Genomic DNA, 24,838 nt, shown 5'->3' with positions numbered 1-24,838 from the left:
TGAGTGTGACGTCATCGCTATGCCATCATACAGTAGGTGCCGTAGAGAGTATCAACATAGTACCAATATGTTAAATAGTTTTAAATACTTTTTCGCGAATTGTGCACTTCTGGCACCAGTTTTAAAAAGAAAATGAAAAATAATAATGTCAAAATGAAAAACAACGATATCTTCATATTTCACGAAGGTGGCCCTTTTCCTTCAATCAAAAAGTTAGTTTTTAAACGATAATCCGTTTGGCTAGAGCCAGACTTAAAATAATATTTACAGCCTTTCTCTTCTAAGGAAAAATGAGTAATGAACAATGAGCCATGGGCATGCTTGCTTCATCTGAAGTGCTTTGTGACGGTACACAGATACCTCGTATTCGAGCTAAGAGACTAACCGTAAGTACCGTAAGTACGGCTCTCGCGGGTTTAAGCGGTAGGTTTTGCCTTTTCACATTTACGGATATATCTCAGAAACTAATCCATATACGATGAAGCCATTTTATAGGGTCAAGGCATGCATGCGTACGAATAAATCGATTGGAAGATATAGCTGGAAATTTACCTAATTTCATACGGGCAAAACCTACCGCCAAAACCCACGAGACCTGTACAAATGATGAATCAGGTTAGAGCTTGAGAAACATTATATTTCCTGATACAAGTGGCAACAATATCAACAAATGAGTGTCTGAAACGACATGTGCTCATCAAGAAAATATATAAAAGATCCTTCTGCGAGTGCGACACTAACTATAATCCATCAGTCCTTGGCCTCCTCAGCACTGCCAGCCTTGGGAGGATGCTCCAATATTTTATCTATGATACCGAACTCGAGAGCCTCGCTAGGGTCCATGAACTTGTCGCGCTCCATACTCGTCTCCACGGACGCGAGGTCACGATTGGTGTGTTTCACATACAGTCCGTTGATTTGCCGCTTCAGTTTGCCGATCTCCTCCGCCTGGATGAGGATGTCGGTGGCCTGTCCGGAGGCGCCGCCCGACGGCTGGTGTATCATGATGCGCGCGTTCGGCAGTGCGTGGCGCATGCCGGGCGACCCGGCGGCGAGCAGCAGCGAGGCCATGCTGCAGGCCTGTCCGACGCACCAGGTGGCCACCGGCGGCCGGATGTACTGCATCGTGTCGTAGATGCCCAGGCCGGCGGTGACCACGCCGCCGGGACTGTTGATGTACATGTGCACCGGCTTGTTGGTGCTCTCCGACTGCAGGAACAGCAGCTGCGCCACCACCACGCTGGCCACTGTGTCGTCGATCGGCCCCATCACGCAGATGATGCGCTCCTTCAGAAGCCGCGAGTAGATGTCGTAGCTGCGCTCTCCCCGGCCGGTCTGCTCGATGACGAACGGTACCAGCGGCAGCCGCAGACGCGCCGAGCTGTGCAGGCTGGCCGACGCAGCGGGGCCGCAGGTGGCCACCACCCGCCTCACGAGCAGACTGGCTAACATAACTGTGTTGGAATGGAGGTCACCGCCTGAAATATAAGGAGATATAAGTCATATATATTTGTTATAATTGAAGGGGAAATGAAGTGGAGGCATGCATCAGTAAGGAGAGTGGAGCAAACCTTTCCCTCTCCTTTTTATTGGAAAGGGAGAATGAGAATGAGAGGGAGAGGGAGAGGGAGAGGGAGAGGGAGAGGGAGAGGGAGAGGGAGAGGGAGAGGGAGAGGGAGAGGGAGAGGGAGAGGGAGAGGGAGAGGGAGAGGGAGAGGGGGAGGGGGAGGGGGAGGGGGAGGGGGAGGGGGAGGGGGAGAGGGAGAGGGAGAGGGAGAGGGAGAATAAGAGAGCATTAGCAAACAATAAAGCATATATTGTTGCAATGACTTTTTGATTTAAAAAGTGCTGATAAAACAATTAAAATCATCCATAAAGTTATCAATTAAATATGCACTATATAGCATCATGAATAAGCATTTCAGCACATAAGTGTATCCTACGGTGGGCGGCAACTTTCAAGATTGTACCTGGATTTCAATTGGTGCCCAGGCTGGGGTCAGTATGCTCGTTGGGGTGATCTATAGAAGTGGGTCACCAAATAGAGCTATTCCTTTGGATCATGATCTCCACAAAATGTTTGGTTGGGCGGCATCCTCAAATCATTCCCACAAAGTCATAGTTGGGGACTTCAACCACCCAGAAATATTTTGGACCCCGGACCCCGAAGTTCCAGAAGGTGTCAGCCAGAACAGCCCAGCCCGGAAGTTTATAGAATGCATACACGACACCTACCTTCTACAACATATAACGGAGCCAACAAGATACAGGGATGGACAGCGAGCTACTCTCGACGACCTACTATTTACAAATGAGCGGGAGTTGGTTGAGCAACTCAGCATTGGTGACCCGGTTGGAGCAAGCGACCATGTCAGCATCTCATTTGTTATGTCGTTTGCACCAAAGGCTCCAGCAAGAAAGAGTGCGGTGCTGAACTACCATAAAGCCAATTATGAAGATATGAGGGAAGCACTTAACATGGATTGGCAAGGATTGTTTGAAGGTAAATCTGTGCAGGAGATGGCAGATAAACTTGAACAAACGATCGCGGATCTGATAGAAGAGCATGTGCCCAAGGTTGATCCTAACAAAAAATCGAAAAGGGGATATCCCCTCTGGATGAATCGAAATGCTCTGAGAATGGTGAAGAAGAAACAGCACGCCTGGATTCGTTTTTTGAACACTAAAGATGTCTCTGATTACCAGAGCTATGTTAAGGCAAGAAACGAAGCTACTCACGCGACAAGGAAAGCAAGGCGGGAATTTGAGTCGAAACTGGCTAAAGAAGTAAAAGGTAACCATAAAGTGTTTTGGAACTACGTCAACCGCCGTAGGAAGTCGAGATGCGGTGTATCTGACTTACGCAGTGCTAATGGAGAACTCACGAGTAATGACAAGCACAAAGCTGACATATTGAACCAGCAATACGCGAGCGTGTTTACAAAGGAGGACGTATCATCAATTCCAACAATAGCATCGAAGCCCTTGGAGTCAGAGATGGAAGTTACAATAACTGTTCAGAGAGTTAATGCCATGTTGAAGACACTTAAGGTCGATAAATCACCAGGCCCGGACAAGTTACACCCTCGTGTATTACAGGAACTTGCGGACCAGCTTGCGCCACCTATCACGGCATTATTTAGAAAAAGCGTTGAAACTGGGGAAATTCCCCTGCAGTGGAAGCTGGCGATCGTCACACCGATCTTTAAGAAGGGTGACAAAAGTGATCCTGCAAATTACCGACCAGTTTCATTGACATCAATACTATGTAAGCTTTTGGAGAGGATAATTGGCGAAGACATCATTACTCACCTGAAGGCAAATAACTTTATCGCTCATCAACAGCATGGCTTCATCACGGGAAAATCCACGGTCACAAACCTACTGGAAGCACTTGATGTTTGGACAGAAGCGCTTAGTCACAAGTTACCTGTGGATGTTGTATTTTTAGACTATGCCAAAGCCTTCGACACTGTGCCCCATGAACGGCTTCTGGCCCAGGTCAAGGCTCTGGGAGTCGATGACGTAACATGCCGATGGATAAGGAGCTTCCTCACTGGCAGAGAGCAGAGGGTGAAAGTAAATGGATCGCTCTCAGATTGGGGGAATGTAACGAGCGGGGTGCCACAGGGCTCAGTCCTTGGACCTCTCTTGTTCTCTATGTTTGTTTGTGACATTCCCGACCTGTTAAATTGTTTCATTTCCATGTTTGCCGACGATACGAAAGTCTATCAAGTCGTCAACGAGTCTGATGATTCAAATGGCTTACAAGAGGACATAAACTCTATATAGGATTGGGCAAGAACAATGCAGATGCTATTCCATCCACTGAAGTGCAAGGTCATGCATCTAGGATCAACTAATCCTGAAAAAGAATATACTATGACTACTATAGACGGAGACAATCACACTCTGGAAGCAGTCAGTGAAGAAAAAGACCTAGGAGTTACTATTGACAAGAAACTATCATTCTCAAAACATGTCATGAACCAGGTTAACAAGGCCAATAGAATTCTCGGAGTCATCAAACATACCTTTGCAAACATTGACAGTGATGTCTTTCAAGCCTTGTACAAGAGCATCGTGAGACCCCATCTTGAGTATGCCGCTGTTATATGGAGCCCCAAATTTAAGAAGGATAAAGACGCACTCGAGCAGGTGCAACGGCGGGCAACGAGACTGGTGAAGGGGCTGTCTCACCTGTCATACTCAGATCGTCTCAGAAGCCTCAATTTGCCTACCCTTGAATTCCGAAGGCAAAGATCAGATATTATCGAGACATTCAAAATCTTAAAAGGCTTCGACACGGTGAACTACCAAAGAGAGTGCTCGTGTTGTCGCAACAGCATGTTCAAGAACTCTCTTAGCCGTACCACCCGAAGTCATGGTCAAAAACTGCAGGTTCAGCATCAGTTGGGACCTAGGAAAGCCTTCTTCGCGGCACGAGTGACTCGGGCGTGGAACAAGCTGTCTAGGAACACTATTGAAGCACCAAATGTCGATGTTTTTAAGTTCAGACTTGGGAAAGAATGGAAGGACCACCCCGACAAGTTTAACTACAACTTCTCCTACTAATGCTCAAGAGTGGCTACTCATCGTATTAACAACAGTAGCTACTGTCACTAACAACAGTGGTCGTCATTTTATGGCGACAACAAGCATGGCAGCCAACTCGTCTTCATCAGAAGAGGAGGAGGCGCCTCTTGAGTAAAGGGTCTTATTACTCGAAAGGGTATCTAATGACCTAACTTAAGGTAAATACTTAAGGTAAATACATAAAGGTAGATATAGATTGTAATTGTAGCAACATTCAGGCGAAACAACCCAGGACCCAGGTTACCAGCCTCAAATTTCAAACCACAAAAATGTGAAGAAAGTAATAAGTCCAAAATTGCCCAATGCTGTTTTACTAATATTGAACAAAAATTGTGCATTGACAGCATACGTGGGCACACACTGTAAGTGCTGAGGATAACTCATTTTCCTTTAGTATCAATCTCAGCTCACAGCTCATGTGCAAAGTTGCATTTCATAATCTCTATGCACTGTGATATCATCAGAGAAGTACAGGGGCAACAAGTTCAGTAAATGTGTAGAACTTAGAAGAATACCACATGTTGCCCCTCCCCGGCCCCAGCAGCTGGTGGATGGGCACGGAGGCACTGTGCCTGTTGCAGCCAACAGATAAAGAATAAAAAGAGCATAACGTGCGAGAAGATAGCGACATATTCAGCGACGGATTCAGTGTCCGATTCAGAATTCGCTGAAAACACGGTATCAGGTCAAGTAGGACACACTGATTAAAAAAATGGACATCAAACACATTTTTAAGGTCATCTTCAGGGTTAAATTTGAGGTCAAAGGACGGGGTACCGGATAACGTCCCGAATTATGGGCGCAAGAGGACCAAAAGTGGTCATACATGATCATGATAGCTCGTCACCGTGGGCAGCAGCAGTCATTGTATTTGTTTTCAGTATCAAAGTGCAGTGAATCTAATGGACACCTTATTGGGTACCTAGCGGCAAGGCATTTCTAAGTAATGAAAATTCAGCTAACTGACCAAAACTTTCAAATAATTACAATTAAAAATAATTATACAAATAGTGCACACACCCAAGAGCCCTCCACCGCGCCGATTTTGTCAGCGATGTCAAGGCCACAATAAATTTACACGATTTCGTTTTGAGGTCTGCCTGTTTTTGATGATGTCATTACAATTAAAAACCTAGAAATAAACGAGTTTAAGCGGTTTTTGGTAGTTTTTCTCATATAACTGACTTAGCAATGAACATTTGTTGGCGTTTGATCCGGCAAATAGGGCTAAAACTCCTCAAAATTTTGCAAAACTGCTTCCCGGCTCGAAGTTTTGATGACGTAATTCGTAAACAGCCCTCCCATATTTCCGATTTCCTTGCGCAACTCATGACTCAATTTGTGTGAGAGTGTGGATGGTTTATGATTGTTAGTCTTTTTTCGTTATTTTTTATGTAAATTGCTGACTCTCAAATGGTCTATTTCTCTCAATAATGCTCAGTGTGGTTTCCTCTGAAATCTTATTGACTTTTTTCATTTTTGGCAATGCAAATGGGCTCAATTAAAGGACCCTCCCACCTTCAAAAAAGTTAATGAATTGGCATGAAAGTGATGTTGCTCTGTTCAGAAAGAGCAAAAACAAATATCTACCAAATTTCATTGAAAAATACTCACCGGTTTTCAAGATATTAGACTTTTACTTTTGCTTACTTTTTGGGATCTCCGCTGTTCCTAGCGACTTTATTTGAAAGTGCGGCATTTGTTGCGCGCAAAGCAGCATATACCACTGCGTGCTACAAAACGTTTTAGTCAAACATTTAAAAATCATGAGATATTTGCGCTGACGTCACACATTCAGAGGGGTATTCCTATGCATTAGCCCCTCTGAATCAAAATGCTGCAATTTTGAAATTCAATATTTCCGATTTAAGGCATTTCTCGATGTTGTGAGTGCCGAAACCGGTAATTGTGAGCCAGGGACCCCATTTTGGCTATCTCAACTCAAATCTAATGTTAAGGTGGGAGGGTCCCTTTAACATAGCTCATTGGCTCTGGCTTACTCTTTTGGTTTCAGCTTGAGCTTGAGCTTGAAGTTTGAACTTGAGATTCGGGAGTAGCACCTACCTGAAGTTTGTTGAGCATTTTGTGGTGAAATACAGCAATTAGATGAACATGCTTTGTATTGCAGGCTAATGTTAATAACAACCCGGAAACTCAACCTAGTTCAATTTGAGAAATTGTCATTTCATTTGTGTATTTTAGAGATCCTACTCATAGAATTTGAGGCAAGAGCTTAAATAATTTAAGGTTTTATCACGATGCTGGTAATTTCAACTTCACAATATGTATCTATTGCTTGGTTAGCTATTGAGATAATTGAAATTACTCAGCATATTCTGATGAAATTACTGGAGATTGCATATATCCTAATTATTTGTGCAAATAACCAGAGCTGGGCAAGTGCGTTCCTTTAGTGCGTTCCTGCGTTCTTCCGTACGTACGCACCGCCCTTTTTAGGAACGCAAGAACGCAGGAACGCAAAGTTTTTCAAAGGAACGCAAGTAAGAGGAACGTACCACCCGAAATTTTGAAGCGTTCCTGCGTTCTTGCGGAACCACCCGAAAAATTATATTGCTGCCAATGACCTCTGTGTCAAATGTTTGAATCTCGAGTACGTGTGTTTGCCGGTAGAGGCGCCACTTGTCGGTCGAATCGAGGAAGGCTTTCTTAGATTTAGTGGTGATGTTTACTATTCGATTCGGTTTCAGGCATTAAATGTGTAAAGATTTTTAGTGGTGATGTTTTCTATTCGACTCAGATTCAGGCATTAAATGTTTTAAGTAAATATGATAACTTTTACTAAGATACATCTTTTAACTTAACTATTGTTTTTAACCCTAGAACGCCTAGGGGGGTTGTATCAACCCCCCCTGAGGTTTTTTCGAAGTGCACGCTAAACGGCTTGTCGTAGCGGGCTGAAATTTTCAATACCCTCTGGGGCAACCTTTGCGCATCTTTTGCCGAAAAAAATTGATCGGGTTATGTCAGGTCACGGAGTTATGACGTCATAAGAGGTACAGCCTCCGGCCGACAGTTACCAAACGTGTGCGCCGAATCCCTAGGTTTTCTGCCGGTGATACCCACATTGTTTGATGGATCATGATGAAACTTCCCATGCATGTTGGGGCAAGCATTGGCTATCGTGTGGTGCAAGAAAATTGACCGGGTCAGGTCAGGTCACGGAGCTATGACGTCACAAGAGGAACAGCGTCCGGTACTATTTTTGAAAAGCGCCCGAACCACTATTTTGCTAATTCTTGTCACCTCAATGGGAATATGCAGCAATATTAGCTTCTATAGGGAGCAAATGGACCTCCCAAATCCAAAAATACAATCAGATTTCAAAAATTTAAATTTTGATTTTTCGAATTTTTGCCGCCGACTGTGACCTTGCCGACTTCCGGCGCTCCCAACGCGCCATTTTTAGAGCTAGGGAAACGAAATACATACCAAACGATAGAGAATTGATCAAGGAACACGATAGTGAAGGTTTCAAGTCGATATCTCCCACCGTTTTGCGGCAATCGCCGCGGAAAGTTGAAAAAGTTTGATTTTTTCGGAAAATTTGACCTTTGACCGGTCATAAGTAGGTCAAATGTTGACCTAGGACCAAAAAATATACCACCAATCGCGAGATCTCGTTGAGAGCAATCCGTTGGTTTTTTCCGCTAAGCTCTACGACCTTCCGTTTCGAAACGCCAGGGGGGGGGGTCGTAACAACCCCCCCCCCCGGTCGTTCGTGTTATGAGAAATGGCCTGGTCGTGCGAGGGTTAAGCAGGTCGTATTTTTGTTGAAAACCCTACGGATGATATTGGTAAAACGTATTTCAGATATTCGATTCGGAAAAGAGATGTCGAGATGCTTTTCGGCCCCACGTCGCCATTCTGGGTATTATGTGATCGATTCGCCCCGTGTTTGGTTGGGCCCGCGCCGCATGGTTCGGCGGTATTTTTGAGGGAGGAACGCAGGAACGCAGGAACGCTAACGCACCGAGCGAAAAAATTGAGGAACGCTATTCCAGGAACGCACTAACCGCGGCCGGAGGAACGCAGGAACGCTAACGCACTACCGAAAATCGAGGAACGCGCCCAGCTCTGCAAATAACTATTCTTGAGTCAACAGCAAATGCTATACCATGGCCATGTTAGCAAATATCTAGGCATTTAACCCTATTAGTGGCAGGGGGGTTGTTTTTATCCACCCCTCAGGTTTTTCGGGAATATCTCCGAAACCGCTGAAGCTACGATGCTGAAATTTTCTGACTTTTCCTAAAACTAAATTGGGCACATTCCCTGAAAATTTCAAGTTCATAACTTTACCAGGGGCGGCTCCAGAGCACTGGGAATTGGGGGTCCTATTCGTGAAGCGAGTCATTTGGGCGAAGATCACGATGCTGCACCAGTTTTACGAACAGTGAATGAAAGGTATCATGTGATAACATATACAAAGTTATTGTGCATCCTCTTTTGACACGTTTTTGCTATAATAGGCGGATCCAGGCGTCCAAAAAGGGGGGGGGGTTATTTTTTACCTCCCAACATAGGTGCCCTGACACCGCCTATGCATGACCAATACAATTTTAGTCGTTCTCTCATAAGAAAATTGTAACATAACAAGACCATTGCCACCCTTTTTAGAAACAGTACCAACAAAAACCTTATTTACTATACTTTTTGTGTACCCCAATCTCAATGATCTGTATCCGCCTATGATTTTTGAAAATGCATATTTTTAGGATCCATGTGAATTCCTGGTTCATTCTCTATCGATCGGCAAAAGTTGCGTTAAGATTGGTTCAGAAACCTGGCCGTGATAAACAGTCTAAAATGTATCTGCAATTTGCCCGTTTTTACCCCCCTCTACCCCCCTATTGACATTTTTTAATTTTTTTTTTAGAAATGTAGATCTCGTTGAGCCAAATCGAATGCCGTTTGAATTTTGAAAATCGGCCGGTTAGATCTCGAGATATCAAGGGGGGGGGGTCGTAAACAGCCCCCCCCCCCTGCCACTAATATGGGGTAGCCAGGAGCCTGCCACTAATAGGGTTAATGCCTGTGAATTGTAGATGCAGTGGTAACAGTAGCATTTGATTACTGAACAACTATTTTGCTTTTGTTTCAGATTGTTGAGCAAGCATTGCTCTTTTGAATTGACCATCATGGCAGAGCTCCTTCTTGATCCTGACATCAGGATATGGGTGTTTTTGCCAATAGTAGTGCTTACATTTTTAATTGGTATTGTTAGACATTACTTGTCTATTCTCATATCATCACCAAAGAAAATTGAGCTTCAGCAAATGCAAGATAGGTAAGTACCATATGTTTACTTAAATTGGCTAAAATGGTTCATGTAATAATTATGTAGACACCATCTTTAACCAATATAAATCAATCTTCCTGGCACTGTCATGAAGGTCAATCTCAATACTTTGCAAGCAAATGTGATATTGATATCTTTCACATCTTATAACATCACTACTGCTTTAGGTATCTCCAACTTATCATTCAATAACTTAACAAGTATCTTTTAACCTGTTTTTTTTTTTTTTTTTACTGTTGCAGTCAAGCATTGATCCGGGCTCGCCTGCTCAGGGAAAATGGAAAGTATCTACCTCAGCAGGGTTTTGCGATGAGGAAGCATTTCTTCAATAATGAAGATGTTGGTAAGTCAATTTTGATGTCATGTGTACAGTGTATACACAGAGAGAAGAGAAAGAGAAAGACAACGGTAGCCAAGAGTGGATGACAAGGTGATTGCATGCAGCCTTATAGAGCTGTATCACTATCAATGGACATATACTTTTTCAAATCGTTTCTTTAAAGTAATGCACCTAACCAATCAGAGTGGATTATTTGGGCTGAATCCCAACATAATAAAGTAACCAACAAGTCTGTGTCCTGTGTCCCCGTGGGCGTTGCCGTAACTGGTGCTGAAATTACCGTGATTGAGTGATAAAACGGACGTTCTTTTATGACTGACTTCATCGCTGTCGGTAGTCAGCATATTGCATGTTGTTCATACATCTGGCAGGGTACAAAACTTACTGCGATTTTTTTATACCATCTGCGATTTAAAGGGACTATCCCACCTTCTAAAATGTTGTTAAAACCAGTTAAATTGTGCCCGGCTTTATAGATTGGATGACCAGGAACACGGTTCTGGCATTTATTTTTCATTAAACATCTTAGGCTTCCCATATTCCAAACACAAACTTTCAAATATGTGACGTCACAGCCCAAAATTACCTCCTTCCCCAGGCCACATTACTGTCATAAAGCTGATTCTTTTTACTCTGTAGGCACCACAACAAAGTTCAGACCAAGTTTTAAGCGATTTTTCAACGAACAAACCCATTTAAATCAGAATGACTAAACGAGGTGACGTCACACTAACGGTCGCTCCATGTTGAAGATAGGGCCTTGTACAAGGCCCATTTTCAAATGAAGGGAACGAATTTCTTCAACACCAAGAGGCCGCGGGGGTTGCAACCTAGATAGATAGTGGTTTCCGAACCTCGCCGCAAACTTGGCTATCTCAACTCAAATCCCATGTTAAAGGTGGGATAGTCCCTTTAAGTAATGGCTGAAGTCTTATTCGTCAATTGTGCTCCTCCGCTTTGTACGTAGACCGTCCATCGACGCATTCACTTCCCCTCCCCGCTCCGTGACTGTACGAATTCAGGTAAGATTGCCCAATAACCCTTTTTCTCACAAACACTTTCCTCGCGTGTCTCAGGGTTTTTCAAGACGCAGAAGCGGGCACCCGTCGCTCAGAATCCGATGACGGACCCCAACATGATGACGGAGATGCTGAAGGGCAACCTCACGAACGTGCTGCCCATGATCCTGATCGGCGGCTGGATCAACTGGACGTTCTCAGGATTTGTCACAAGTAAGACGGCTTTTGCTGCACGTTGGAAGAGAGCGCCATGGTGCTGTTCTTACACCTCTGAGTGGTTTTATTTGAAATGAAATAGTTTTTTTTTTTGTTATTTGCGGAACATTGCATTAAGTCGGGAAATAATTTTTTGTTTTTCTTCATAAGCAATTTGATCGAGCATTTGTTTCGGCAATCATTTTCCATTTGTCGCAAATGGAAGCTAAACACAGGATCGTTTCGTGTTTTACAGCGAAGGTGCCGTTTCCGTTGACGCTGCGTTTCAAGCCGATGCTGCAGCGTGGTATCGAGCTGCTGTCTCTGGATGCCGCCTGGGTATCGTCGGCCTCCTGGTACTTCCTGAACGTGTTCGGCCTGCGCAGTATCTACGCGCTGGTGCTCGGCGAGAACAACGCCGCCGACCAGGCGCGCCTGATGGCCGAGCAGATGCAGGGCCCGGCCGCCGCCATGCCTCAGGACCCCAAGGCTGCCTTCAAGGCCGAGTGGGAGGCACTCGAGGTGTGTGAACACCGCTGGGCGCTGCGACACGCTGAGACCGAGCTGCTCGGGCCGGGCCTCACTCAGGGGGAGACCATCTACCACCAGAACATGGTGTCCTAGGGAGCGGGTGGACCGATCGGGGCGATGGACCCGACAGGGGAGGGGCTCGGGGCACGTAGAATAGAGTTGTGTGTATTTGCACTCGTGTGTTCGGTACAGTCGTGATGTGAGGACGATTGGCATGCGGTGCAATGTTATCGATAAATTATTTGACGGATGAATTACTCACTTGGTCTACCTTCTGACCTTTCCATATGCAACAATAAGCGGTATCTAAGATAATAGTCTGTTAGGGACTCATGGTTCCATCTGCCTTTGGCCGGGAATGACAAAGTTTAACAGGCCTTGCAAAGCACCGGCTCAATTAAGGCCGATTAAGTTAGCAGCGGAACAATCATGGTATCGTTTGTTTTCCATCATTGCTAGATGCTTGGTTTGTGTGCTGCAAATGGCGTCCTATTAAATGATCTTTTAAATGTGTTAATAAAATGTATTATGGTATCATTTCTTGACCTCAGTATGACACTGGGAGACCACGTGTTACCACAGTTATGTAGGTACACATTTTCACCGATTTTCACCTGCTACTGCGTAGCTGTATTAATACTCAATAGCGATTCATTCACTGGAAAGCTACCTCCTTCGAATCGTATGCATTTTTGTGTTTGTTAGCTTCTTTTTCCACAACTAACGACAACTTGGGATAAAAAACAATAGTGCAAAGGGTAACGAATCAGTAGTGTACGAATAAGCAAGCATTGGCAAGCGCTGCGTTGAAATTTGGTCTCGCTTACCTTTTCCTGGACCGGATCGCAGCGCCACCTAAATACGCTTATTGAACTAAGGGTACCGAGGCTGTTACTGTGAGGGCGTCGGGAGCGGGCGGGACGCCGCTGTGGTCTGCTAAGACACAGCTGACTCAGTTACGTGATCAGCGTATGGGTGGTGGCTAAATCTAAATAAAGTCCAAGCTTTGGTCGTCGCAATATCTGCCGGCTACAGACCATAAGACGCTCAAACCTTTTGAGCTCTGTACCTTCCTGTCTTCTTGGCAATTTTCGCTTACCTTCAAATTGGAATGTAAAAAATGAGCATTATTTCTGTCACCAGAGCCTTTCAAATATCTGTCTTCTAAGGCGCAGGCACAAAATAACCCAAATACAAATGATTGATTACGTGCCGAAATCAGCAAAGGTCAAACATGCATCACTTGAAGCACAACTTCTGGCCGATCCGATGAATCTCGATTGATGCCCATTTCGATGACAAATGAGGGGGCCGCAGTGGCGCTCGACGCTCGGTCGACTGTGCCCAGCCAAACCCGTCTCGCGTGATTAACGCCCCGGGCCGGCGGGTGTGGCCAGCCAACTGAGGGGTGACGGGGAGGGGTCCTGGCGTCGGCTCACAGCTGCCGGTCCAGGTAGGCCCGGGACGGTCCCCCTCGCAGTCGAGGAGGGGTCCATCTGAGAGCACTGCGCCTCAGGAGATAGTTAATGGTGTGGTGATGGAGGTCCGAATTGAACAACATTCCCGAGGGTGTTAGAGACGGTTGAGTAGCTGCGGCGCAGTCGGATGATCGAGGAACGGGGATGTTCTCCGGTCACTGTACCTAACGACCGTGCTGATCGTGATGCTCCGACCTGATCTCCAAGTGATTCGGATGTTAGCCAGGCCCGCTGGAATTGGGGGCCATCGCTGAAAAGTAGGCCGTCACTTACCAATCAAAATTATGAAGACATGATCTCGTATGTCTTGATGAAACGAAGCTCAGTGTATGTACCTACAACTCTAACCAACTCGCCTCTCTTCCGGCACTCTTTAGTAGCCTCTGAAGAGCCCTTTTCTCGCGCGGCCCTCTGGCACCTGACCATTGGAACACGGGAATCACCCTCGCCCTCACTGCTGTGGTCAGCTCGCGGCAGGCCAACAATAAATTGCCGCTATCTCAGAGTATGCACCGAAGTGCACCGAAGTGCCTCTCTGAGCGGTTTGTACAACGCAGCGACGTGTCGAGCAGACAGACTCGAGCCACTGAGAATATGCAGCTCGAACTGCCGAGGGTCCGCACCGAACATGCTCGCAAGTTCTTTTATTACCGCGCCTGTGACGTTTGGAACTCGCTGCCAGCAGACATTCGGTCGTCACGCACGTCGGCCACTTGTCGCAGGCGTTGTCGACTATTACTCAATGGTGACTAGTCACTGTGCGCGTAGCTTTCGGTCATTTGTACCGATATGCATTTTACTTTTTAAGTCCCATGCTTTTCATGGTTTTTACTTTTAGCTTAAGTGTTTATTTTAGCTTTATATATGTGCCTACCTATTTACTGTATGACACTTGGACTGAAAAGCCGTGAGTGCATGGAGCTTCCAAACGAAATAAATGATGATGATGATGATGATGAGTAACAATGCGGACGGCGGGTGCGGTGACAGCGCCAGGTGCTAGGTTGGCCGCCGCCGCCGCAGGCTGCCCTGTCAAGGTCGACGAGTCCGGACAGTGCCCGGGGCGATCAGCTGACCGACTGACCTTTGAGACCACCTGGTGGGTGTCGGTAACACGGACAATCCGCCGCCAGTTGTGAGGGGTGGGGTAGCGGGGAGGGCTAATGTGCAAGAAACGGCAGAGCGCGCAGCGGTGCGCCTGCCGCGTATGTCCAAGCAGGCGACAGATCGGACAAATTGGAGCAAATTTTAGCCAACTGAATGGATGCGAGACAGCTGCTCCAGCTCGTCTCACCGCAAGTACCTTGAAGTTTGTTTAAATGCAGTCAGGATGAGAGGGATTATAAGTTATACTCTCGCTGGGCCTATCGGTCGCTACATATTGGTCGAGACTGAGAGGCCGCGTCTGCGTCTCGTCTGCGTCGCTGAGCAGCTGCTTAGCACCGGTCGAGGGGAGCGGGGAGTGGATTGGTACGATACCCGTCGCTGTTTCGCTCCTTATTGAGCAGCATCGCGGAAAAAAAACGAGCGTATTGTGCCATTACGAGTTCCAGCGACTGGCCGATAGGGATGGGTGGCTACGAACCCCTTTGTCGTCTCGTCCCTAAGTTAGCTGGTGCCTCGCGGAAAAACGAATGTGTGCGCCAATACGAGACGCAGCAACTGTTAGGTACCCGCTTTTAACCCTCGCCCGTATTGGTATCGGTGTTTTGCCAGCGTCTAACGTAGGTATAGGGGAGGAAGTACATTATCCCTCGCCCTGGCAGGGGGGTCGATGCGACCCCCTCCCTAAGGTTTTTCGAAGATAGCGTAAAAACGGCGGCGCGCAGCGCCGCCAAATTTGGCACAACCTATGGAGCAACCGTTTTACATATGACCTGAAAATTTCAGGTCCAGGTGACCTTGGGTCAGGTCACCAGGTCAGAAAAACCGCTACAAGGTCATAGTCAAGTTTCAATTTTCTTTTTGCACCTGTACAACTCACAGTTTTGGACTGATTTCCTTCAAACTTTCAGGATGTGCTAAGTTCACCGAGTTGTATAACATATAGTTCGTTTTTTTTTTAGGTCACTGACCTGAGGTCAGTTAGAGGTCATTATGTCGTAATGTTAAGCATATCGGAAAATACTAAATTCGGAAAGTACTGAAGATATCCGCTTCGTTCTATCACTTTTGTGCTTTGAAACCACAGTACTTAACAGCAGGTCACTTGGTGCTTCTTTGTTTGGTGTACTTATCCATGGGTCAGGTCAAATGAGGTCAACTGAGGTCAAATGACGTTTTTGCCAATAACTTGGCACATAATGACGCTAGAGCTTAAAAAATGGTGTCATTGTGTTCCTGGTGATCAGCCGAATCGAATGATATGCGACATGATGCAATTTGGTCAACTTGAACTTAATTAATTAATTAAAGTTTACTTAAAAATAAAGAAAAACTGTTAGTACACTTAAGCAAGCTAAAAAGTATATACATCATTCGACGCGCCTTGACGTACTGAGTTCACTGGTGCTTTTCTTTTTGCTCTATCTTAATTAGATCAAAAGTTATAAGCGAAAAACTTTTGACCTGTTTTTAGCGAAATTTTTACATTTATACCCCCCCCCCCCTCAAGGCCAAAACCCCCCTAAACATTGACCTAGAGCAACCAAATTTGCACAGGGGCGAGAACTCCAGGGTGCCAATCTACCTACCAAATTTGGTGTTTCTAGGTGCCATAGGAGCCAATCGCAAGGGGGGGTCGCATCGACCCCCCCCCCCCTGCCAGGGCGAGAGTTATACCCCTTTGCCGTTCGGCGCCTGATTGGGCTAGAGCTTCGCCGGAAAAACGAGCGTGTTGCCCGTGACGAGGGGAGGCCGATTATATCCAATTTTAAAGTCCTAGGTCATGGGTTGACCTTTCAGGTCAGGCGAATGACCTATAGGTCGGGAACATCGGGACCTGCTAGAACTTCGTAAAATGAGGTTGTTATAGGGTCTTTAACCCACGCTCCACTGGAAGCAGTAGCGGCGGAACATCTTCAATTAAGGGGGGCACCGCCGACTTTTGGTCCCATTCTTTCCATGCAACGCCCATAGGCTAATGTTAAAATGGCAAAATCAAACGGGGGCACGGTGCCCCGGTGCCATCCCCGTTCCGCCGCCTATGACTGGAAGAGGGGGGGGGGGGGCGCAATTCATAGCCCCTCGGCCCTTCTCGTTTTTTTTTTCTTTGCAATAACTTCTAAACCAATGGACGTATCAACGCGAAACTTTCAGTACCTTCGGGTGCATTAAATTGACACCTTGTGTCAAAATATTAACTTAACCCTCGCCGGCACACGGGGGGGGGGGGGGTGATGCAACGGTTTTTCGCGAATAACTCGCGTAAAAAGCGGCCGATCGCCACGAAACTTTCAGTACCCTCGCATTGATCAATTTTACACCTACCCTTAAAATTTCATGACCCTGACCCAAATGACCTTTGATCTGTGACCTACTTTCCGAGACCATGTTTGGCCGGAATCGCGATTCGGCGTATGTCGGCTCGCACTAGCCGCGCGTTTGCAAGCTTTTCGTGGTTTCAAACGTTCAAACATGTGAGTTGATGTTGCTTCCATGCATTAGGGTGGATGTCAAGGGGGCATTCCATGTCAACCGGGACAGCCAAAATCGGTCATCTCTGCGATTTTGTTCAAACTTGGTATTCTTATTGGCTATTGGGTGAAACCTCTGATGGTGAACGGATTTTGTCATATGCCCTCGGGCTACAGAGATACAAACCGCCTAACTTCTGCTTTTTTTAGCAGAATTGGACGTGTATTGCAATCTTGAAAGATCTATAGCTTCAACATTTTTGAAGCTATTAATTTCAAACAAACTGAAACGTGTACATAAGGAGTTATGCTAGTTAAGTTTGGTAATTTTTACATTTTTGGTGATTTTGAATTTATTTTATTTTGATTTAATTTCTTAAAATCTAATTTGTGAAAAATGGGTACCCTTCGATTTTGCTCAAACTTAGATATTGTCTTTCACTACACGTAACTCACACGTGCTGAAAAAAAAATTAGAGTGGGCCAGCGATAACTTTGGATGATATAGCAACAAGTAGTGCAACGTAGCACGGCCGGTGGAAGGGGCGAATTTCGGCAAGCCCACCTGTTTTTCGCCAATAACTCACGCCATATTTATTATATTAACGTCAAACTTTCAGTATCTGTCCAGAATTGAATTGTAAATCCTTCCGTGCAAGCAATAGGTAAATCGGTCCACAACTTTTCTAGTAATATTGGTGTAAAGTCAAACATCTTGCCGGAGCGGCGCGGCGGCCGGCGCCGGCCGGCGCCGCCTGAATGGTAGACTGTGCCGGCGCGGGACTGTTCCATCTTTGCACTGCGCTTCTTACCGCTGATTACGATCGATTCGTGTCAAGTTTTGTGTGAAGGCTTAAAAATGTACACGCAATCTAATGGTCAAATGAATACGAAAATCAACTGGTAAAAATTGAATTATTAGGGTGCAAACACAATCTTTGACTGAAACGTTTCCCGCGTCGGCCGATCCTCGCCTCTGCCGGCGACATCTTACTCTTATCAGGCCACTAACTACCAAATTTATGGTTAGATTAACTAGAGATTCTCATAACGCTACAAATGTCGTATAACCCTCGCCCGCACATGGGGGGTGGTGGTTGCCACCCCCCGGGCAGTCTTTCTGCTCTGCACTCAACATTTTTAGAGCTAGAATGCTGATTTTTCGTATAGCTGCTCGTCTATCCTTTCTTGATGTCCACTGAAAATTTCAAGTTTCTGTGATTTTTGGTTTTAGAGATATGACCTTGTTTTTCAGGTCATGTCATGACCCAAATGGCCAATTCTCAACATCTTGCGTTTGCCATGGGCCTTGTGAGCTTTTGACACCCTGATTTCGGCCTTTTTTGCCAGTCTTACCTGCCACCTATCATGGAACATGTTGTTCGACGATGTACAGGGGTCAAGGTCAGGGTCAAGGTCAACCTAGGTCATCTAAGATAATTGCGTTTTAGGCAAGCTGAATTTACTTTTTGTGAAGTTTTTTGACTGCATTTTTGGTAAAAGCTTCTCAGATCATGATTTCATGTGATATGGACCCAAAAACAATCGGTGCACACATCAGTATACACACAGACACACACAGACATACAAACACATATAATTGACCTTGACCTAACTTGACCTGAAATGACCTCAGCAGCAAAATTCTGGTCGGATAGTGTGATTAAGAGGTTCTAGCTGGCTTGGCACCAGAAAACACCATCGTCATCGGTATTTGATAAGCAGCGCACTTGATATCCAACGGTGACCCAAAACAGCAACATTTTTTAGTTTGACCTGACCTGGAAGGTCAATGACTGACCTGAGAAGGTAAAACTGGTTATCATTGGATTCGTCTCTTCCCAAAGAATCTTTTTGGTCTTTACTGCCAAGCTCTATCTCCAACAGGAACGAAATGGCGCGGGGGGTGGCAACCACCCCCCCCCCCCATGTGCGTTCTAGGATGGGAAAATGGCATGTGCGGGCGAGGGATAAAGGAAGAAAAAGGAAAATCGGCCAGTAACTCTTAGAGCTATGGGCGTATAAACGCAAAATAGTCACTATAGCAAAATTGATCACGCTTAACCTCATCTGATCTTGAAGATATTGATCTATGGGTCATGAAATTGGCACACGATTAAGTTCCCCACCGCCCCACTTACAATTCAAATTCCATTTTTTAAATACCTTTTTTGGTTAAACCGGGCCTTTCTCCCCTAACGCTGGGAGAGTCATGCGTATTTCCTTTTTGCAACCAAAGAGAGGCGCTGCCCGGAGAATGCTCAATGGCATCATTAACCCGCGCACCGACGGGGGGGCGGATATCCGCCCCCCCTGAGGTTTTTCGCGGATAGCGGGAAAACCGCGGCGCGTAGCGCCGCGAAATTTGGTATGACTATTCTCTCATCAATTTCGCACATGATGTGCAAGTCTGAACCTCCTAACTTTCAAGGTCAGGTCACCAGGTCACTTTGAATGACCCAACCTCAAGTCACTTTTTGCAACTTTGTCACCGTGCCAGAGCTACAGTAGATGTCGGAGGCCTTTGAAAGTCGCAGGATGTTATTAGGTCATTAGTAGCTACAATTTGTTTATCTCGGAATTTTGATGTCGGTGACCTAAGGTCAGGTCAATTTCGCGACCTCCCCATTATAAGTCAATAGGGGAAAAATCAACTCCCTGTTTTTACCACTAAAACGGGTCGGAATGGCCCCATATACCACACATGACTTCATTACGATCAACCTTTACTACCTTGAGGTCTGTTTTGCTGTTGGGCAGCTGTAAGGTCATGTGACGTCATCAAAGGTCACCAGCGGTTTTTTGCCAATAACTCCGTACAGGAACAAGATACAGCCGCGCGGATGGTCTCATTGTGTTCAGCTCGTCAAGACGCATCGAATGATATACATGATGACCTCGAGGTCACGTGACCTGAGGTCAACCTTTGACCTTGACCTTTCGAGGTCAACATATATATATATATATATATATATATATATATATATATATATATATATATATATATATATATATATATATATATCATTCGATGCGGATTGACGAGAGGATCACGATGATGCCCTTAGTTTGTTCCTATCTTGACTAATTCGAAAGTTATTCGAGAAAAACGCTCTCCATATCTAGCGCCATTTTGACTTTTTCGACCCCTGTGACGTCATCTTTGACCTGACCTGAAAATGACCTTAGTAAAAATTGTAGACCTTGTCCGTGCGTATCCGATGCCGTTTACCGCTTGTCGCTATCTTGCTTCGTTCTCGAGATCTCAGGGGGGGCGGTCATCCGCCCCCCCCGTCGGTGCGAAGTTGGCGCAGACCCCCGTCGGTGCGCGGGTTCAAAACAAAACTGGCTTACATCTCCGCGATGACCACCTTTCTTCATGGCTTAGTAGTTAGTGTGCCGAGTGTACCCACCTCGTATTCTAAAGGTCGCTGCCTCGCAGCCGGTCAGCCTCAACACGCATTCGTTTTTTAAGTAGCATATATGGCCAGCCGGCAAATGTCGTGAGGGCTAATGCTCGTATCTAAGTAGCATTTGGCCAGTCGGCAACTGCCGTGTGGGCTGTATATATTTACGCGTGTTGAATTAGGTCAGGTCACGTCAGGTCAGGTTAGGTTTGCTTTGGTTTGGGCATGGATGATATAACACGTTTGGGGTAGAAAGAAGCATCTTCGGATAGCGCCTCTTCTTGGTTGCTAAAACGAAACACGCGAGTGCCAGACATTACGAAGTCCAAAAGACAGTTACGTAGACGTCGGCCCATTCTGGATTTTTTATATGATGTAGCCAATGTATAGGAGAATAAAATATGTAAAAATCAGCAATATCGAAGGGTACCCATTTTTCAGAAAATCCAAATTTATTTTTTGAATTTTAATTAAGTTCACTAATTAGTTAATTAAGTCAATATTGTTATCCTCAAATTATAGCCTGATCTATTCCCTCCATTTCAAACTTTGTCTCGTGGTGATATGTCTAAAACTTCAATGGTTATGACGCTTTAAAGATGATAATGTGCCTTGCCTAAGTCAATGTTTGATGACGTGTATCTCGGAAACGTGACGTCATATCTTGACAAAAAAATGTCTCCTTTCTTTTCACTATAGATGAGTAGTTTCACCAAGTTTCGCAAAAATCGGAGGAGGTGAGGCTCAAAATGGTCATTTTTTGTCCCACTTGACGTGAAATGCCCCCAAGGTCACTGAAGGTCAGGTCAGTCATTGACCTTTGATGACCTAGGCTCACTTTTTCGAGTTTTACATGTTTTTAGGCTAGTTTTTTGAGCTGATTTCGAATTCAGCAACCATTTGAACATTTACGAAGTAGTTTTGGTGCCTTCGTAACATGTTACGAAGCTGTCAGAGGCGGTTGACACGTATTATACGAATACCCGTCACGGCCCCTACCGGTTGACCTGACCTGACCTGACCCGGCCGACCTGGTCTAAATGCCTAAAGACATCATCACTGATCAAAAGTAACACGATATTCGCGATCAGCGCCCCGGAAAAACCCATAGCAGCCACACTTTACGACTTTCTAACAGGTCCCGATTTCCCCTACTTCTGGGTCATTGACCTGACCTGGAAGGTCAACCGATGAGCTAGGACCTTAAAATTGGGTATCATCGGCTTCCTCTCGTCACGGGTAACACTGAGAGCTGTTTTGATTCCTTTTAAGCATATTAGGGGAATTGGTCTAAAACAACACCCTGATCATTTCTCCGAATATACCCCAAATACACTTTCTTTAAATATCACTCTGAAATTCTTCTAATATACCCTACACTGAGAACCTTTTTGATTCCTTTTGAGCATATTACGGGTTTTGGTCTAAAACAACACCCTGATCATTTCTTCGAATATACCCAAACTATACCCTTGCTCTTTAAATAGCTCCCTTGAATTCTTCTAATATACCCTAGTAAGTACCGAAGAGGAAAGGAATATGATTCCTGTTCTATTCCCTGCGATACCCACAGTACACTCCTTTTAACCTACCAAAATACCCTTACATCGAAACCTCTAGTGTTCCTTCTAAGCGTATAAGGGGAATATTTTGCAAACTATATACTCGCATTATACCACGTAACACTCCCGTATTATTCTGTGATTTCCATCACTGATCTCAATGTATTCTTGCATTAGACCCCACATAAACCCAGAAGGGAAAATAATAATGCCCTACTGTGGACGTCAAACCGCGTGGGACGCGACTTTTTCGCAATAACTTTTGAATACGTTGCCTCTCAAGAACGAAACTTCGGCAATGGACATTTCAGACCCCGGCCTAATTTTTATTATTAAGGTTTTTTAATGTCAAATAAATATTTAGGGTACTTCCCGTTCACTCGTAATGCTAAGTGAAATATCAGCCCGGATGGCGGCTATCGTCAGGCTGCTCGCGAAGCCCCGCCTACTAACTACGAATTCCCTGCCATCTACCGTTCAGACACGACTGCCATCTGTCGGTCGATCCTCACTCAGAACCGCTTCTGCATGCTGTGTGCGTCGGGTCTGAGATGGGTGGACATCTCGAAACCGAGATTGTTCAATATGGCGAGATTGTTCAGGCCAGGTTTTTTAATCCGAGAAAAAACCGAGATTGTTCAGTATGGCCCTTTACCAAATTAACTATACGAATTATTGACTTAGCAGCAGGGATGCAGAGCCTTGAACATTTGAGTCAGCTCCAGCTCCGGCTCCGGCTCCGAGTAAAATGGCAATACGGCTCCGGCTCCGGCTCCCACTCAGGGCAAAATATGACGGCTCCGGCGGATCTGGCTCCCCTTCGGCTATGCGTACCGGTGCATTACGGAAACATTTAAGTTGGGGCATATTGGGGCTTGGCAGGATAACACGAAGTGTACTAACGTTCCTGGCGGTTTGATATCTACAAGAACCTAAAATTAAAATGTTAATTAAAAAATTAACTTGACTGTGTAAATATATTATATTATTATGTATCTCATTTACGTAATTACAATGACAAACTTATTTTAAATAATCATTTAATTATTTTCTGTTATTCTTAAATCATCGTAATATTTGGCGTACGCGTACCTATAGTCTTCCTATCTGGGTGACATTCTTAGCGAGTCGAAGAAAATATTTCATTGATAGAAGTGCGAACAGTCAACACTCGGTCCGTTATAAAAAGAATACTTTATGTAGGTAGATATTTGAGCCATCATTCGCCGCCCATGCACGTTATATCCACAAACACCAGCTGAGCATTCATACCCGGTACCAAAACCCGGTACCGACAAGAGGCGCATTGCAAATACATTCTTGCAGCCCTTAGGGCAAGCATGAATAACGTACGCCATGCGGCTGGGTGTGTTGGCAGGAAGCACCGCGTACCAACCCCTACGGACCGCGACTGACCGGTCTCGGGTCAGGTAGCGCCTCAGGCAACGGCCAGCCGAGGCGGAGCTTAGCTCCAACGTCACACTATGGCTCCGCCCCTTGTGGAGTAGCCTCTGCTCACCGAGAGAGTTTCAGGAGCAAAATTTAACATTACGAGTGAACGGGAAGTGCCCTAAATATTGATCGGACATTGAAAAACCTTAGTAATAAAAATTAGGCCGGGGTCTGAAACGTCCATTGCCGAAGTTTCGTTCTTGAGAGGCAACGCATTCAAAAGTTATTGCGAAAAAGTCGCGTCCCACGCGGTTTGACGTCCACAGTAGGTATATTCGTCGTAGAAGCTTGCTCAGAAACTGTCTCCTTACTCTCAGCTCCCTCGTCCGATTTCCCTTTATATATCGTAACACATCCAAAACGAGGGTTAAGGTTCTATCCCCAGCAGGGCGCGTATGGCTGAATAGCCCAGCGGGGCGCGGGTTAGTGGTCAGCAACACGTCCAGGGAGCGACTGCCTGTCCTCCTCGCCCGCCCGGCCGGCCAGTCCCGGCCCGCCGACCGGTCACCGCCGGAGGCGCCGAGCGGCACAGGTACGGTATCTGACAGTAGCGGCAGAGACTGTACACTAGGGTATATTAGAAGAATTCAAGGGAGGTATCTAAAGAATGAGGGTATAGTTTGGGTATGTTCGAAGAAAATGATCAGGGTGTTGTTTTAGACCAAAACCCCTGATATGCTTAAAAGGAATCATTTGAGGAATCATTTGAGTATTTTAAGGGCATTCCGCCAGGAAAACGGCAGAGTTATAGGAGCATGACACACCATGATCAAAGGGAATAGAGAATCGTTTTGGTTGTCAGTGAACACGCTCGTTTTTTTCCGCGAAGCTGCAGCTCGATCAGGGGCGAAACGGCAAGGGGGGGCGTTGGACCCCCCCCCCCCCCAGCTCCCTACGGGCTACGTTCGTGGTTCGTGGCCGGAAAAACACCAATACGGGCGAGGGTTAACCCTCGCCGGCCGAGGGGGGGGGGGTGGGTGCCGCCCCCCCCCATAGGGTTTTTTCGCGATAGCTCCGAACACGCTGGCGATAGAGAGCTGAAACTTGGCATACCTGACCTTTGATCCAAGCCGCATCTTTTGACACCAACCGCATTTTTGGGTCGGGTCAGGTCACTGACCTATGACGTCATAAGTGAACCTCTGCACGGTCTTCAGATGTCGCAACTTCGCAACGCCCTCACTGCCAGAGGAGATGTCACAGGGAAATGAAACTTGCAGGATCTAGTATCCATTATGAGTCCCACAACTTGTATATCTCGGATTTTTCCTAAAGGTCATATGAGGTCAGGTCATTTTCGTGACCTCACCATTATAAGTCAATGGGGAAAAATGAAAACTGCTATTCTGGCGCCGGGAACGAT

General features: G+C 45.8%; 2 protein-coding genes across 8 annotated transcripts; one reads left to right on the top strand and one right to left on the bottom strand.

Annotated features, from left to right (window-relative positions):
- Positions 1–619: 619 nt before the first annotated feature.
- LOC122390173 (ATP-dependent Clp protease proteolytic subunit, mitochondrial-like) lies at positions 620–5,703 on the bottom strand. 6 transcript variants are annotated; one of them, XM_043382861.1, is made up of 2 exons: positions 5,617–5,703; positions 620–1,478 (listed from the first exon to the last, which is right to left on the bottom strand). In XM_043382861.1, exon 2 carries the CDS (start codon positions 1,450–1,452, stop codon positions 751–753), a length of 702 nt encoding a protein of 233 aa, XP_043238796.1. In that variant the 5' UTR covers positions 1,453–1,478; positions 5,617–5,703; the 3' UTR covers positions 620–750. The 6 variants fall into 6 exon arrangements, with proteins under 6 accessions (XP_043238796.1, XP_043238798.1, XP_043238797.1 ...); XM_043382863.1 differs by having other exon boundaries at positions 5,564–5,626; XM_043382862.1 differs by having other exon boundaries at positions 5,423–5,625.
- Positions 5,704–5,914: 211 nt separating this feature from the next.
- Positions 5,915–12,538, top strand: LOC122390172 (ER membrane protein complex subunit 3-like). Of its 2 annotated transcripts, none has more exons than XM_043382860.1 (5): positions 5,915–5,964; positions 9,719–9,904; positions 10,159–10,259; positions 11,333–11,488; positions 11,727–12,538. In XM_043382860.1, exons 2-5 carry the CDS (start codon positions 9,756–9,758, stop codon positions 12,092–12,094), a joined length of 774 nt encoding a protein of 257 aa, XP_043238795.1. In that variant the 5' UTR covers positions 5,915–5,964; positions 9,719–9,755; the 3' UTR covers positions 12,095–12,538. The 2 variants fall into 2 exon arrangements, with proteins under 2 accessions (XP_043238795.1, XP_043238794.1); XM_043382859.1 differs by having other exon boundaries at positions 5,921–5,939.
- Positions 12,539–24,838: the final 12,300 nt, after the last annotated feature.

Source organism: Amphibalanus amphitrite, unplaced genomic scaffold (assembly GCF_019059575.1).
Source record: "Amphibalanus amphitrite isolate SeventyFive unplaced genomic scaffold, NRLGWU_Aamphi_draft 000385F_arrow, whole genome shotgun sequence".
Lineage (NCBI taxonomy): Eukaryota > Metazoa > Arthropoda > Thecostraca > Balanomorpha > Balanidae > Amphibalanus > Amphibalanus amphitrite.
The sequence above is the reverse complement of the archived record's forward strand: the minus strand, read 5'-3'. Positions and strand labels throughout refer to the sequence as shown.